The sequence below is a fragment of the Oncorhynchus keta genome, chromosome 15 (genome assembly GCF_023373465.1).
Source record: "Oncorhynchus keta strain PuntledgeMale-10-30-2019 chromosome 15, Oket_V2, whole genome shotgun sequence".
In the NCBI taxonomy this organism is placed as follows: domain Eukaryota; kingdom Metazoa; phylum Chordata; class Actinopteri; order Salmoniformes; family Salmonidae; genus Oncorhynchus; species Oncorhynchus keta.
In genome coordinates, this window is record NC_068435.1 from 5,022,636 (window position 1) to 5,039,818 (window position 17,183).

Here is a 17,183-nt window from a genome sequence, read left to right on the forward strand (position 1 = left end):
ACACTGGACTCTACCCACCCACACACACTGGACTCTACCCACCACACACACACTGGACTCTACCCACCCACACACACACTGGACTCTACCCACTCACACACACACTGGACTCTACCCACTCACACACACTGGACTCTACCCACTCACACACACACTGGACTCTACCCACCCACACACACTGGACTCTACCCACCCCACACACACTGGACTCTACCCACTCACACACACACTGGACTCTACCCACTCACACACACACTGGACTCTACCCACCCACACACACTGGACTCTACCCACCCACACACACTGGACTCTACCCACCCACACACACTGGACTCTACCCACTCACACACACACTGGACTCTACCCACTCACACACACACTGGACTCTACCCACCCACACACACTGGACTCTACCCACCCACACACACTGGACTCTACCCACCACACACACACTGGACTCTACCCACCCACACACACTGGACTCTACCCACCCACACACACTGGACTCTACCCACCCACACACACTGGACTCTACCCACTCACACACACTGGACTCTACCCACCCACACACACTGGACTCTACCCCACTCACACACACACTGGACTCTACCCACTCACACACACACACTGGACTCTACCCACCCACACACACTGGACTCTACCCACCCACACACACTGGACTCTACCCACTCACACACACACTGGACTCTACCCACTCACACACACACTGGACTCTACCCACTCACACACACTGGACTCTACCCACTCACACACACACTGGACTCTACCCACCCACACACACTGGACTCTACCCACCCACACACACACTGGACTCTACCCACTCACACACACACTGGACTCTACCCACTCACACACACACTGGACTCTACCCACCCACACACACTGGACTCTACCCACCCACACACACTGGACTCTACCCACCCACACACACACTGGACTCTACCCACTCACACACACACTGGACTCTACCCACCCACACACACTGGACTGTACCCACTCACACACACACTGGACTCTACCCACTCACACACACACTGGACTCTACCCACCCACACACACTGGACTCTACCCACCCACACACACACTGGACTCTACCCACTCACACACACACTGGACTCTACCCACTCACACACACACTGGACTCTACCCACCCACACACACACACACACACTGGACTCTACCCACTCACACACACACTGGACTCTACCCACTCACACGCACACACACACTGGACTCTACCCACCACACACACACTGGACTCTACCCACTCACACACACACACTGGACTCTACCCACTCCACACACACACACTGGACTCTACCCACTCACACACACACTGGACTCTACCCACTCACACACACACTGGACTCTACCCACTCACACGCACACACTGGACTCTACCCACTCACACACATACTGGACTCTACCCACTCACACACACACACTGGACTCTACCCACTCACACACACACTGGACTCTACCCACTCACACACACACTGGACTCTACCCACTCACACGCACACTGGACTCTACCCACGCACACTGGACTCTACCCACTCACACACACACTGGACTCTACCCACTCACACGCACACTGGACTCTACCCACGCACACTGGACTCTACCCACTCACACACACACTGGACTCTACCCACTCACACACACTGGACTCTACCCACACACGCACACTGGACTCTACCCACACACGCACACTGGACTCTACCCACTCACACGCACACTGGACTCTACCCACACACACACACTGGACTCTACCCACACACGCACACTGGACTCTACCCACACACGCACACTGGACTCTACCCCACACACACACTGGACTCTACCCACTCACACACACACTGGACTCTACCCACACACTGGACTCTACCCACTCACACACACACTGGACTCTACCCACACACACACACTGGACTCTACCCACTCACACACACACTGGACTCTACCCACTCACACACACACTGGACTCTACCCACTCACACGCACTCTACCCACTCACACACACACTGGACTCTACCCACTCACACACACACTGGACTCTACCCACTCACACACACACTGGACTCTACCCACTCACACACACACTGGACTCTACCCACTCACACACACACTGGACTCTACCCACTCACACACACACTGGACTCTACCCACTCACACACACACTGGACTCTACCCACTCCACACACACTGGACTCTACCCACTCACACACACACTGGACTCTACCCACTCACACACACACTGGACTCTACCCACTCACACACACACTGGACTCTACCCACCCACACACACACTGGACTCTACCCACTCACGCACACTGGACTCTACCCCCCACACACACTGGACTCTACCCACTCACACACACACTGGACTCTACCCACTCACACACACACTGGACTCTACCCACCCACACACACTGGACTCTACCCACCCACACACACTGGACTCTACCCACCCACACACACTGGACTCTACCCACCCACACACACTGGACTCTACCCACCCACACACACTGGACTCTACCCACCCACACACACTGGACTCTACCCACTCACACACACTGGACTCTACCCACCCACACACACTGGACTCTACCCACTCACACACACACTGGACTCTACCCACTCACACACACACTGGACTCTACCCACCCACACACACTGGACTCTACCCACCCACACACACACTGGACTCTACCCACCACACACACACTGGACTCTACCCACTCACACACACACTGGACTCTACCCACTCACACACACTGGACTCTACCCACTCACACACACACTGGACTCTACCCACACACACACACTGGACTCTACCCACTCACACACACACTGGACTCTACCCACTCACACACACACTGGACTCTACCCACTCACACACACACTGGACTCTACCCACTCACACACACTGGACTCTACCCACACACACACACTGGACTCTACCCACCCACACACACACTGGACTCTACCCACTCACACACACACTGGACTCTACCCACTCACACACACACTGGACTCTACCCACCCACACACACACTGGACTCTACCCACCCACACACACTGGACTCTACCCACCCACACACACTGGACTCTACCCACCCACACACACTGGACTCTACCCACCCACACACACTGGACTCTACCCACACACACACACTGGACTCTACCCACTCACACACACTGGACTCTACCCACTCACACACACTGGACTCTACCCACCCACACACACACTGGACTCTACCCACTCACACACACACTGGACTCTACCCACCCACACACACACTGGACTCTACCCACCCACACACACTGGACTCTACCCACCACACACACACTGGACTCTACCCACTCACACACACACTGGACTCTACCCACTCACACACACACTGGACTCTACCCACTCACACACACACTGGACTCTACCCACCCACCACACTGGACTCTACCCACCCACACACACACTGGACTCTACCCACCACACACACACTGGACTCTACCCACCACACACACACTGGACTCTACCCACCCACACACACTGGACTCTACCCACCCACACACACTGGACTCTACCCACCCACACACACTGGACTCTACCCACCCACACACACACTGGACTCTACCCACTACCCACACACACACTGGACTCTACCCACCCACACACACTGGACTGTACCCACTCACACACACACTGGACTCTACCCACTCACACACACACTGGACTCTACCCACTCACACACACACTGGACTCTACCCACCCACACACACTGGACTCTACCCACTCACACACACACTGGACTCTACCCACTCACACACACACTGGACTCTACCCACTCACACACACTGGACTCTACCCACCCACACACACTGGACTCTCCCCACTCACACACACACTGGACTCTACCCACTCACACACACACTGGACTCTACCCACTCACGCACACTGGACTCTACCCACCCACACACACTGGACTCTACCCACTCACACACACTGGACTCTACCCACTCACACACACACTGGACTCTACCCACTCACACACACACTGGACTCTACCCACCCACACACACTGGATTCTACCCACCCACACACACTGGACTCTACCCACTCCCACACACACTGGACTCTACCCACTCACACACACACTGGACTCTACCCACTCACACACACACTGGACTCTACCCACTCACACTGGACTCTACCCACCCACACACACACTGGACTCTACCCACCCACACACACTGGACTCTACCCACTCACACACACTGGACTCTACCCACCCACACACACTGGACTCTACCCACTCACACACACACTGGACTCTACCCACTCACACACACACTGGACTCTACCCACTCACACACACTGGACTCTACCCACCCACACACACTGGACTCTACCCACCCACACACACTGGACTCTACCCACTCACACACACACTGGACTCTACCCACCACACACATACTGGACTCTACCCACTCACACACACACTGGACTCTACCCACTCACACACACACTGGACTCTACCCACTCACACACACACTGGACTCTACCCACCACACGCACACTGGACTCTACCCCCACGCACACTGGACTCTACCCACTCACACACACACTGGACTCTACCCACCACACACACACTGGACTCTACCCACTCACACACACTGGACTCTACCCACTCACACACACTGGACTCTACCCACTCACACGCACACTGGACTCTACCCACACACGCACACTGGACTCTACCCACTCACACACACACTGGACTCTACCCACACACTGGACTCTACCCACCCACACACACACTGGACTCTACCCACCACACACACACTGGACTCTACCCACTCACACACACTGGACTCTACCCACACACACACTGGACTCTACCCACCCACACACACTGGACTCTACCCACCCACACACACTGGACTCTACCCACCCACACACACTGGACTCTACCCACCCACACACACTGGACTCTACCCACCCACACACACTGGACTCTACCCACACACACACTGGACTCTACCCACCCACACACACTGGACTCTACCCACTCACACACACACTGGACTCTACCCACTCACACACACACTGGACTCTACCCACCCACGCACACTGGACTCTACCCACCCACGCACACTGGACTCTACCCACTCACGCACACTGGACTCTACCCACTCACGCACACTGGACTCTACCCACCCACACACACGGGACTCTACCCACTCCACACACACTGGACTCTACCCACTCACACACACACTGGACTCTACCCACCCACACACACTGGACTCTACCCACCCACACACACTGGACTCTACCCACCCACACACACTGGACTCTACCCACCTGGACTCTACCCACCCACACACACTGGACTCTACCCACCCACACACACTGGACTCTACCCACCCACACACACTGGACTCTACCCACCCACACACACTGGACTCTACCCACCCACACACACTGGACTCTACCCACCACACACACTGGACTCTACCCACCCACACACACTGGACTCTACCCACCCACACACACTGGACTCTACCCACCCACACACACTGGACTCTACCCACTCACACACACACTGGACTCTACCCACCCACACACACACTGGACTCTACCCACTCACACACACACTGGACTCTACCCACTCACACACACACTGGACTCTACCCACTCACACACACACTGGACTCTACCCACTCACACACACACTGGACTCTACCCACTCACACGCACACTGGACTCTACCCACTCACACACACACTGGACTCTACCCACTCACACGCACTGGACTCTACCCACTCACACACACTGGACTCTACCCACTCACACACACTGGACTCTACCCACTCACACACACTGGACTCTACCCACTCACACGCACTGGACTCTACCCACACACACACACTGGACTCTACACACACACTGGACTCTACCCACACACACTGGACTCTACCCACACACACACACTGGACTCTACCCACCACACACACTGGACTCTACCCACCCACACACACTGGACTCTACCCACCCACACACACTGGACTCTACCCACCCACACACACTGGACTCTACCCCACACACACACTGGACTCTACCCCCACACACACACTGGACTCTACCCCCACACACACACTGGACTCTACCCACCCACACACACTGGACTCTACCCACTCACACACACTGGACTCTACCCACCCACACACACTGGACTCTACCCACCCACACACACTGGACTCTACCCACCCACACACACACTGGACTCTACCCACCCCACACACACTGGACTCTACCCACCCACACACACACTGGACTCTACCCACCCCACACACACTGGACTCTACCCACCCACACACACACTGGACTCTACCCACCCACACACACTGGACTCTACCCACCCACACACACTGGACTCTACCCACCCACACACACTGGACTCTACCCACCCACACACACTGGACTCTACCCACCCACCCACACTGGACTCTACCCACCCACACACACTGGACTCTACCCACTCACGCACACTGGACTCTACCTTCAGGCGGTTTGGAAATTTCTCCCAAGGATGAACCAGAGGAGGTCTACCATTTTTTTCTGAGGTCTTGGCTGATTTCTTTTGATTTTCCCATGATGTCAAGCAAAGAGGCACCGAGTTTGAAGGTAAGCCTTGAAATACATCCACAGGTACACCTCCAATTGACTCAAATTATGTCATTTAGCCTATCAGAAGCTTCTAAAGCCATGATATAATTTTCTGGAATTTTCGAAGCTGTTAAAAGGCAAAGTCAACTTAATGTATGTAAACTTCTGACCCACTGGAATTGTGATACAGTGATAAGTGAAATAATCTGTCTGTAAACAATTGTTGGAAAAATGACTTGTGTCATGCACAAAGTAGATGTCCTAACCGACTTGCCAAAACTATAGTTTGTTAACAAGACATTTGTGGAGTGGTTGAAACACTTAGGTTGGAGTCATTAAAACTAGTTTATGTAAACTCCCGACGTTAACTGTATACAAAGGAACAAACAGGTCCTAGAACCAATACAATTGTCAACTGAAGCCAAAGTCTGTTAAGTGGTGGACAACAGAAAGAGCAATACTCACCTTGGAGGTCTGGAAGAAGTCCTGGTAGCTAGAAGGTCTGTAAGCACATCCTCTGGGCACCCTCAGTGTGGAAGTACCACACTACAGTGTCCACACTACCACACACACACACACACAACGATATACAGTAAAGTACTAACCTCAGCATGTTGTAACGCAGCCTGATAGCTGGACGGCCTATAATAAATCCTCTGGGATTTCTCAGTGTGGATGTCTCCGAGAAACAGCTCCTCAACCAGGTGATCCACGTTATGATGGAGGTACTGTTTCTCCACACGCTGCAGCTGCAGGGGGAGAAGGAGGCGGAGGGGTTGGGGGGGGTAAGAAGGAGGCGGAGGGGTTGGGGGGGGTAAGAAGGAGGCGGAGGGGTTGGGGGGAAGAAGGAGGCGGAGCGGGGGAAGAAGGAGGTGGGGGGAGAAGGAGGCGGAGGGGGTAGAAGGAGGTGGGGGGAGAAGAAGGAGGGGTGGGGGGAGGAGGAGGAGGCGGGGTTGGGGGAAGAAGGAAGGGGAGGAGTTGAAGGGAAGAAGGAGGGGGAGGAGTTGGGGGGAATACTTTAGTGTCCAATTTAGAAGAATGTCCAACAGAAATGTATTATCTTCTACTTTATCCCTTGGAAAGACTTAAACAGACATGTTGGTGTGGTCTGAGCAGAGGCGCAATGCACCCTGGGAAGTTAAGGGTCAAGTGCCTTGCTCAAGAACACAACAACTGGATATGGCATCTAGCTGCCAACCCGCTCCCAACCAGATTTAGTCTGGAGTGGGATTTGAACCGGCCACCTTCCAGTTCGGAGCCCTCCTCACTAACCTGCAACTCGTGCATGGAGAAGTTGAGCTCCCTGTCACAGCCACCCTCTTCACTCCACAGCTCATAGTTTACATTGGGTTCCCATGGTGCTTTGCTCCTCATGGCGCCCCGACAGCTCCGGTTCAACCGCTGGCTCAGGTCCTTGGCCACCTCTGCACTGTGACACACCACCTGAGTAGTGGGATAGATACACATGTACTGTATAAACACACACACACACACACACACGGTCATGCTGGAAGACACACCCCCCTACCTGTGTGTGGTGGATCTGGTAGTCAGCCTCTGTTCCTCCTCTGATGATCCAGGAGGCCTGTCTGAGCCTCAGCCGTCCCCGGACCACCAGGGTGTAGGTGGGGCTGGTGCAGTGGTTGTCCCTGTAGTAGAACTGGTTGGCCTGGAACGTGTTGTTGGGGAAGAACCGGTACGACCGCGTCAGGAACTCTGGGCCAGGACGTACCTCACAGCTGGCCGACAGAGAGAGAGGTGGATGGGCACAGGACTTAGAGAGAGGTGGATGGGCACAGGACTTAGAGAGAGATGGATGGGCACAGGACTTAGAGAGAGGTGGATGGGCACAGGACTTAGAGAGAGAGGGGGATGGGGACAGGACTTAGAGAGAGAGGGGGATGAGGACAGGACTTAGAGAGAGAGGGGGATGAGGACAGGACTTAGAGAGAGAGGGGGATGAGGACAGGACTTAGAGAGAGAGGCGGATGGGGACAGGACTTAGAGAGAGAGGCGGATGGGGACAGGACTTAAGAGTTGTGTGTTCTCCAAAGTAAACATCACACTGATTATTTCCCACATGTCTGAGTTTTCCCCCCCAGACAGAAAATGTATCTGTTGGAGACGGGAATTCAGTCAAAAGCACACTGCACTACAGATTTCGGTTCAACTGTAAATGACCTTAAAAGTCAAAAGAAATGTGCTTGTCTACAACGCATTTTTGATTGCGTTAAGGTTGGGGGTCAGGATTCGAGTTAGGGTTAGGATTAGGGTTAGAGTTAGGACCTATTTTCTCTCCATATCCCCGGATTTCTACCGCAAGCTATGGACATTTACACCTGGACCTTGCAGCTAGCTAGCTGCTATCCGAGTGACTATTGGCTTACGTCGGTCCCGGAGCAAACATAAATTATCCCGGAGCTAGTCAGCTGAAGAGTTCCATCAGCCACTCCTGGACTACAATCACGTATCCGGACCCGTTTTACTGCAGACGCCGAGCTCCACCGGGCCTTCACGACTGGACTGCCGACGGCCCAGCTAGCTGTCTGAATCGCCGTGACCCCAACCAACCTCACTACTCACTGGACCCTTATCAAATCAAATTTTGTGCTTCCAACTTCAAATCAAATTTTATTTGTCACATACACATGGTTAGCAGATGTTAGTGCGAGCTTAGCGAAATGCTTGTGCTTCTAGTTCCGACAATGCAGTAATAACCAACAAGTAATCTAGCTAACAATTCCAAAAGTACTACCTCATAGACACGAGTGTAAGGGGATAAAGAATATGTACATAAAGATATATGAATGAGTGATGGTACAGAGCAGCATAGGCAAGATACAGTAGATGGTATAGAGTACAGTATATACATATGAGATGAATAATGTAGGGTATGTAAACATTATATAAGGTAGCATTGTTTAAAGTGGCTAGTGATACATTTTACATTTCCCATCAACTCCCATTATTAAAGTGGCTGGAGTTGAGTCAGTGTGTTGGCAGCAGCCACTCAATGTTAGTGGTGGCTGTTTAACAGTCTGATGGCCTTGAGATAGAAGCTGTTTTTCAGTCTCTCGGTCCCAGCTTTGATGCACCTGTACTGACCTCGCCTTCTGGATGATAGCGGGGTGAACAGGCAGTGGCTCGGGTGGTTGATGTCCTTGATGATCTTTATGGCCTTCCTGTAACATCGGGTGGTGTAGGTGTCCTGGAGGGCAGGTAGTTTGCCCCCGGTGATGCAGACCTCACTACCCTCTGGAGAGCCTTACGGTTGTGGGCGGAGCAGTTGCCGTACCAGGCGGTGATACAGCCCGTCAGGATGCTCTCGATTGTGCATCTGTAGAAGTTTGTGAGTGCTTTTGGTGACAAGCCAAATTTCTTCAGCCTCCTGAGGTTGAAGAGGCGCTGCTGCGCCTTCTTCACGATGCTGTCTGTGTGGGTGGACCAATTCAGTTTGTCTGTGATGTGTACGCCAAGGAACTTAACTTACTACTGTTCCATCGATGTGGATAGGGGGGTGTTCCCTCTGCTGTTTCCTGAAGTCCACAATCATCTCCTTAGTTTTGTTGACGTTGAGTGTGAGGTATTTTCCTGACACCACACTCCGAGGGCCCTCACCTCCTCCCTGTAGGCCGTCTCATCGTTGTTGGTAATCAAGCCTACCAATGTTGTGTCGTCCGCAAACTTGATGATTGAGTTGGAGGCGTGCGTGGCCATGATCACTTGGCTAAGCATGCCTCTCCTTAATGTCAATATGCCTTGTCCATTGCTGTTCTGGTTAGTGTTTATCGGTTTGTTTCACTGTAGAGCCTCTAGCCCTGCTCACTATACCTTATCCAACCTTTCAGTTCCACCACCCACAAATGCGATGACATCACCTGGTTTCAATTATGTTTCATCATCACTCAATGCCTAGGTTTACCTCTACTGTATTCACATCCTACCATACCTTTGTCTGTACATTATACCTTGAAGCTATTTTATCGCCCCCAGAAAACCTCCTTTTACTCTCTATTCCGGACGTCCTAGATGACCAATTCTCATAGCCTTTAGCTGTACCCTTATCCTACTCCTCCTCTGTTCCTCTGGTGATGTAGAGGTGAATCCAGGCCCTGCAGTGCCTAGCTCCACTCCTATTCCCCAGGCGCTCTCTTTTGATGACTTCTGTATCCGTAATAGCCTTGGTTTCATGAATGTTAACATTAGAAGCCTCCTTCTTAAGTTTGTTTTATTCACTGCTTTAGCACACTCTGCCAACCCGGATGTTCTAGCCGTGTCTGTATCATGGCTTAGGAAGACCACCAAAAACTCTGAAATCTCCATCCCTAACTACAACATTTTCAGACACGATAGAATGGCCAATGGCAATCTACTGCAGAGATAGCCTGCAGAGTTCTGTCCTACTATCCAGGTCTGTACCCAAACAATTTGAACTTATACTATTAAAAATCCACCTCTCTAAAAACAAGCCTCTCACCGTTGCCACCTGCTATAGACCACCCTCTGCCCCCAGCTGTGCTCTTGACACCATATGTGAACTGATTGCCCCCCATCTATCTTCAGAGCTCGTGCTGCTAGATGACCTAAACTGGAACATGCCGTAAACACGGGAATGGGCACCCTCATAGATATCATCCTAACCAACTTGCCCTCTAAATACACCTCTGCTGTTTTCAACCAAGATCTCAGCGATCACTGCCTCATTGCCTGCATCCGTAATGGGTCAGCTGTCAAGCGTCCTCCACTGTCAAATGCTCCCTGAAACACTTCAGCGAGCAGGGCTTTGTAATCGACCTGGCCCGGGTATCCTGGAAGGATATTGATCTCATCCAGTCAGTAGAGGATGCCTGGTTGTTTTTTTCCAATACCTTCCTCACCATCTTAAATAAGCATGCCGCATTCAAGAAATGTAGAACCAGGAACAGATCTAGCCCCTGGTTCTCTCCAGACCTGACTGCCCTTAACCAACACAAAAACATCCTATGGCGTTCTGCATTAGCATCGAACAGCCCCCGTGAAATGCAAATTTTCCGGGATGTTAGAAACCAATATACCCAGGCAGTTAGAAAAGCCAAGGCTAGCTTTTTCAAGTAGAAATTTGCTTCCTGCAACACAAACTCAAACAAGTCCATGGAGAATAAGAGCACCTCCTCCCAGCTGCCCACTGCACTGAGGATAGGAAACTCTGTCACCACCGATAAATCCACTATAATTGAGAATTTCAATAAGCATTTTTCTACGGCTGGCCATGCTTTCCACCTGGCTACCCCTACCTCGGTCAACAGCCCTGCACCCCCCACAGCAACTCGCCCAAGCCTTCCCCATTTCTCCTTTTCCCAAATCCAGTCAGCTGATGTTCTGAAAGAGCTGCACAATCTGGACCCCTACAAATCAGCCGGGCTAGACAATCTGGACCCTTTCTTTCTAAAATGATCTGACAAAATTGTTGCAACCCCTATTACTAGCCTGTTCAACCTCTCTTTCGTATCGTCTGATCGTCTGAGATTCCCAAAGATTGGAAAGCAGCTGCGGTCATCCCCCTCTTCAAAGGGGACACTCTTGACCCAAACTGCTACAGACCTACCCTGCCTTCGAAAGCCAAGTCAACAAACAGATTACCGACCATTTCGAATCCCACTATGCAATCTGGTTTCAGAGCTGGTCATGGGTGCACCTCAGCCACACTCAAGGTCCTAAACGATATCTTAACCGCCATCGATAAGAAACAGTACTGTGCAGCCGTATTCATTGACCTGGCCAAGGCTTTCGACTCTGTCAATCACCACATCCTCATCGGCAGACTCGATAGCCTTGGTTTCTCAAATGATTGCCCCGCCTGGTTCACCAACTACTTCTCTGATAGAGTTCAGTGTGTCAAATCAGAGGGCCTGTTGCCTCTGGCAGTCTCAATGGGGGTGCCACATGGTTCAATTCTTGGGCCGACTCTCTTCTCTATATACATCAATGATGTCGCTCTTGCTGCTGGTGAATCTCTGATCCACCTCTACGCAGACGACACCATTCTGTATACTTCTGGCCCATCTTTGGACACTGTTAACTAACCTCCAGACGAGCTTCAATGCCATACAACTCTCCTTCCGTGGCCTTCAACTGCTCTTAAATACAAGTAAAAGCAAATGCATGCTTTTCAACCGATCGCTGCCTGAACCTGCCCGCCCGACCAGCATTTACTACTCTGGATGGTTCTGACTTAGAATATGTGGACAACTACAAATACCTAAGTATCTGGTTAGACTGTAAACTCTCCATCCAGACTCACATCAAACATCTCCCATCCAAAGTTAAATCTAGAATCGGCTTCCTATTTTGCAACAAAGCATCCATCACTCATGCTGCCAAACATACCTTCGTAAAACTGACCATCCTACCAATCATCTAATTTGGCGATGTCATTAACAAAATAGTCTCCAATACCCTACTCAATAAATTGGATGCAGTCTATCACAGTGCAATCCGTTTTGTCACCAAAGCCCCATTTACTACCCGCCACTGCGACCTGTACGCTCTCGTTGGCTGGCCCTCGCTTCATACTCATCGCCAAACCCACTAGCTCCAGGTCATCTACAAGACCCTGCTAGGTAAAGTCCCCCCTTATCTCAGCTCGCTGGTCACCATAGCAGCACACACCTGTAGCACGCGCTCCAGCAGGTATATCTCTCTGGTCACCCCCAAAGCCAATTCTTCCTGTGGCCACCTCTCCTTCCAGTTCTCTGCTGCCAATGACTGGAACGAACTACAAAAATCTCTGAAACTGGAAACACTTATCTCCCTCACTAGCTGTAAGCACCAACTGTCAGAGCAGCTCACAGATTACTGCACCTGTACATAGCCCATCTATAATTTAGCCCAAACAACTACCTCTTCCCCAACTGTATTTATTTATTTATTTTGCACCCCTTTATTTCTATTTCTACTTTGCACATTCTTCCACTTGTTCTGAACTTGCCTACCTGGTTAAATAAAGGTGAAAATAAACAGTAAAAATGTGGGTTTGGTTTAGAATTAGGGTTGAGGCTAGGGTTAGGTTTGGAGTTAGGATTAGAGTTAAGGCTAGGATTAGAGTTAGGGTTGAGGTTAGAATTAGGGTTGAGGCTAGGGTTATGTTTGGAGTTAGGGTTAGGATTAGAGTTAGGGTTAGGATTAGAGTTAAGGTTGGAGTTAGGGTTAGGATTAGAGTTAGGGTTGAGGCTAGGGTTGGTTGAGGCTAGGGTTGGGGTTAGGATTAGAGTTAGGGTTGAGGCTAGGGTTAGAGTAAGGGTTAGGGTTGGTTGAGGCTAGGGTTGGGGTTGAGGCTAGGGTTGGAGTTAGGGTTAGGGTTGAGGCTAGGGTTAGGGTTGAGGCTAGGGTTAGGGTTGAGGCTAGGGTTAGGGTTGAGGCTAGGGTTAGGATTAGAGTTAGGGTTGAGGGTTAGGGTTGATGCTAGGGTTATGGTTGGAGTTAGGATTAGGATTTGAGTTAGGGTTGAGGCTAGGGTTGGAGTTAGGGTTAGGTTTGAGGCTAGGGTTAGGGTTGGGCCTAGGTTTGGAGCCTGGTTTAGTCGTACCTGGTGGAGACCCAGTGTCCCTCTATGTTGGGGGGAATCTGGACGGTGATCCGGGCCCCGTGGTGGAGATGCTTCAACATGTGGTGACACTGGGAGTGTTTAGCAGGACGACCAAACGTCTTCTCCAGGGACAGCAGGCGGTTGGAGCGGCCCTCTGAGTAGTGGAGGGACGAACCCTCAGCCCAACCTAATGGGAGTCAACAGAGACAATAAGTTACAAACCCTCAGTCCAACCTAATGGGAGACAACAGAGACAATAGGTTACAAACCCTCAGTCCAACCTAATGGGAGACAATAAGTTACAAACCCTCAGTCCAACCTAATGGGAGACAACAGAGACAATAAGTTACAAACCCTCAGTCCAACCTAATGGGAGTCAACAGAGACAATAAGTTACAAACCCTCAGTCCAACCTAATGGGAGTCAACAGAGACAATAGGTTACAAACCCTCAGTCCAACCTAATGGGAGTCAACAGAGACAATAAGTTACAAACCCTCAGTCCAACCTAATGGGAGTCAACAGAGACAATAAGTTACAAACCCTCAGTCCAACCTAATGGGAGTCAACAGAGACAATAGGTTACAAACCCTCAGTCCAACCTAATGGGAGTCAACAGAGACAATAAGTTACAAACCCTCAGTCCAACCTAATGGGAGTCAACAGAGACAATAGGTTACAAACCCTCAGTCCAACCTAATGGGAGTCAACAGAGACAATAAGTTACAAACCCTCAGTCCAACCTAATGGGAGTCAACAGAGACAATAGGCTATAATTAGTAAGGCACTCAACAGTGGCAACATGAGTTGTTAGCACCAGCATATGTTCTCCTCATTTAAACAAAACAAAAGTGCTTAGTAGGAGTCATTGTTTCCTGGGAACAATTTACACATAACATCAATGACTAGACCGTAGTTTAATAAGCCACGGTCTGAGAGGCCTTGAAATACATCCACAGGTACACCTCCAATTGATTCAAATGATATCAATTAGCCTATCAGAAGCTTCTAAAGCCATGACATCATTATCTGGAATTTTCCAAGCTGTTTAAAGGCAAAGTCAACTGAGTGTTTGTTACCAGCAGTGTGTTGGTTTGGCATTGAACTGAGAATGCACGAGCAGAAAAATAACCCCACACCTACTGTAAAATATGGCGGTGGATACTTTTTTTTGTCTTTGCAGGGAGACTCAGCAAGCTGCGAGATCCGAGCAATTTAAGGCGTTAGACTTGAAATCCAATGCGGTCTCCCCATTTTCGAACCCTGCTCACAGCACTTTGACAAACCAGTCTTTATTTGTAACGTGTCAGTGGGGAGTTAATATGGATAATGTGCTTAATACTCAGTCATTTTAATTCCTCAGTAAACATCTTCCTTGACAACCAGTTCGAATAGGCTCTTCTTCTCCAATACAAATTATCAAGGAACCTACCAGGTACAACCCTAAATGCGTAAACATTGTCACCCTCATAGATTTCATCCTGACCAACTTGCCCTGTAAATACACCTCTGCTGTCTTCAACCAGGATCTCAGCGATCACTGCCTCATTGCCTGCGTCCGAAATGGGTCCGCGGTCAAACGACCACCCCTCATCACTGTCAAACGACCACCCCTCATCACTGTCAAACGACCACCCCTCATCACTGTCAAACGACCACCCCTCATCACTGTCAAACGCTCCCTGAAACACTTCCGCGAGTAGGCCTTTCTAATCGACCTGGCCCGGTGTATCCTGAAAGGATATTGATCTCATCCCGTCAGTAGAGGATGCCTGGTTGTTTTTTAAAAGTGCCTTCCTCACCATCTTAAATAAGAATGACACATTCAAAAAATGTAGAACTAAGAACAGATATAGCCCCTGGTTCTCTCCAGACCTGACTGCCCTCGACCAGCACAAAAACATCCTGTGGCGGACTGTTGTGGTTTGTATGGGTTATGAATGTGGTTTGTATGGGTTATGAATGTGGTTTGTATGGGTTATGAATGTGGTTTGTATGGGGGATGAATGTGGTTTGTACGGGGGATGAATGTGGTTTGTATGGGGGATGAATGTGGTTTGTATGGGTTATGAATGCCACAGTTTGTAGGGGGATGAATGTGGTTTGTATGGGGGATGAATGTGGTCAGAAGCTTCTAAAGCCATGACACATTATCTGGAATTGTATGGGTTATGAATGTGGTTTGTATGGGTTTTGAATGTGGTTTGTATGGTTGATGAATGTGGTATGTATGGGTTATGAATTTGATTTGTATGGGTTATGAATGTGGTTTGTATGGGGGATGAATGTGGTTTGTATGGGGGATGAATGTGGTTTGTATGGGTTATGAATGCCAAAACCTGGTTTGTATAGAGGGATGAACCAGGTTTGTATGGGTTATGAATGTGATTTGTATGGGTTTTGAATGTGGTTTGTATGGTTGATGAATGTGTAAATATGGGTTATGACTTTTTGGTTTGTATGGTTGATGAATGTGGTATGTATGGGTTATGAATGTGGTTTGTATGGTTGATGAATGTGGTATGTATGGGTTATGAATGTGGTTTGTACCAGTTATGAATGTGGTTTGTCATGGGGGATTAATATGGTTTGTATGTGGGGATGAATCCAGTATTTTGGGTTATGAATCTTGGTTTGTACCAGTTATGAATGTGGTTTGTATGGGGGATGAATGTCAAGGTATGTATGGGTTATGAATGTGGTTTGTATGGGGGATGAATGTGATTTCATGGGGACCAATGCCCTGTAAATGTATGGGTTATGAATGTGGTTTGTATGGGGGATGAATGTGGTTTGTATGGGGGATGAATGTGGTTTGTATGGGTTATGAATGTGGTTTGTATGGGTTATGAATGTGATTTGTATGGGTTATGAATGTGATTTGTATGGGTTTTGAATGTGATTTGTATGGTTGATGAATGTGGTA

General features: G+C 50.2%; 1 protein-coding gene across 1 annotated transcript in view; it reads right to left on the reverse strand.

Moving 5' to 3' along the window:
* The window catches only part of LOC127907529 (protein APCDD1-like), a 52,156-nt gene that overhangs the window by 11,117 nt on the left and 23,856 nt on the right, over positions 1-17,183 (reverse strand). Inside the window, exons 2-5 of the mRNA XM_052463029.1 lie at positions 14,259-14,445; positions 8,223-8,433; positions 7,967-8,137; positions 7,300-7,443 (exon numbers count right to left, since the gene is read on the reverse strand). Of these exons, the coding sequence (XP_052318989.1) occupies positions 7,300-7,443; positions 7,967-8,137; positions 8,223-8,433; positions 14,259-14,445 (713 nt within the window). The remainder of the gene's footprint in view (positions 1-7,299; positions 7,444-7,966; positions 8,138-8,222; positions 8,434-14,258; positions 14,446-17,183) is intronic.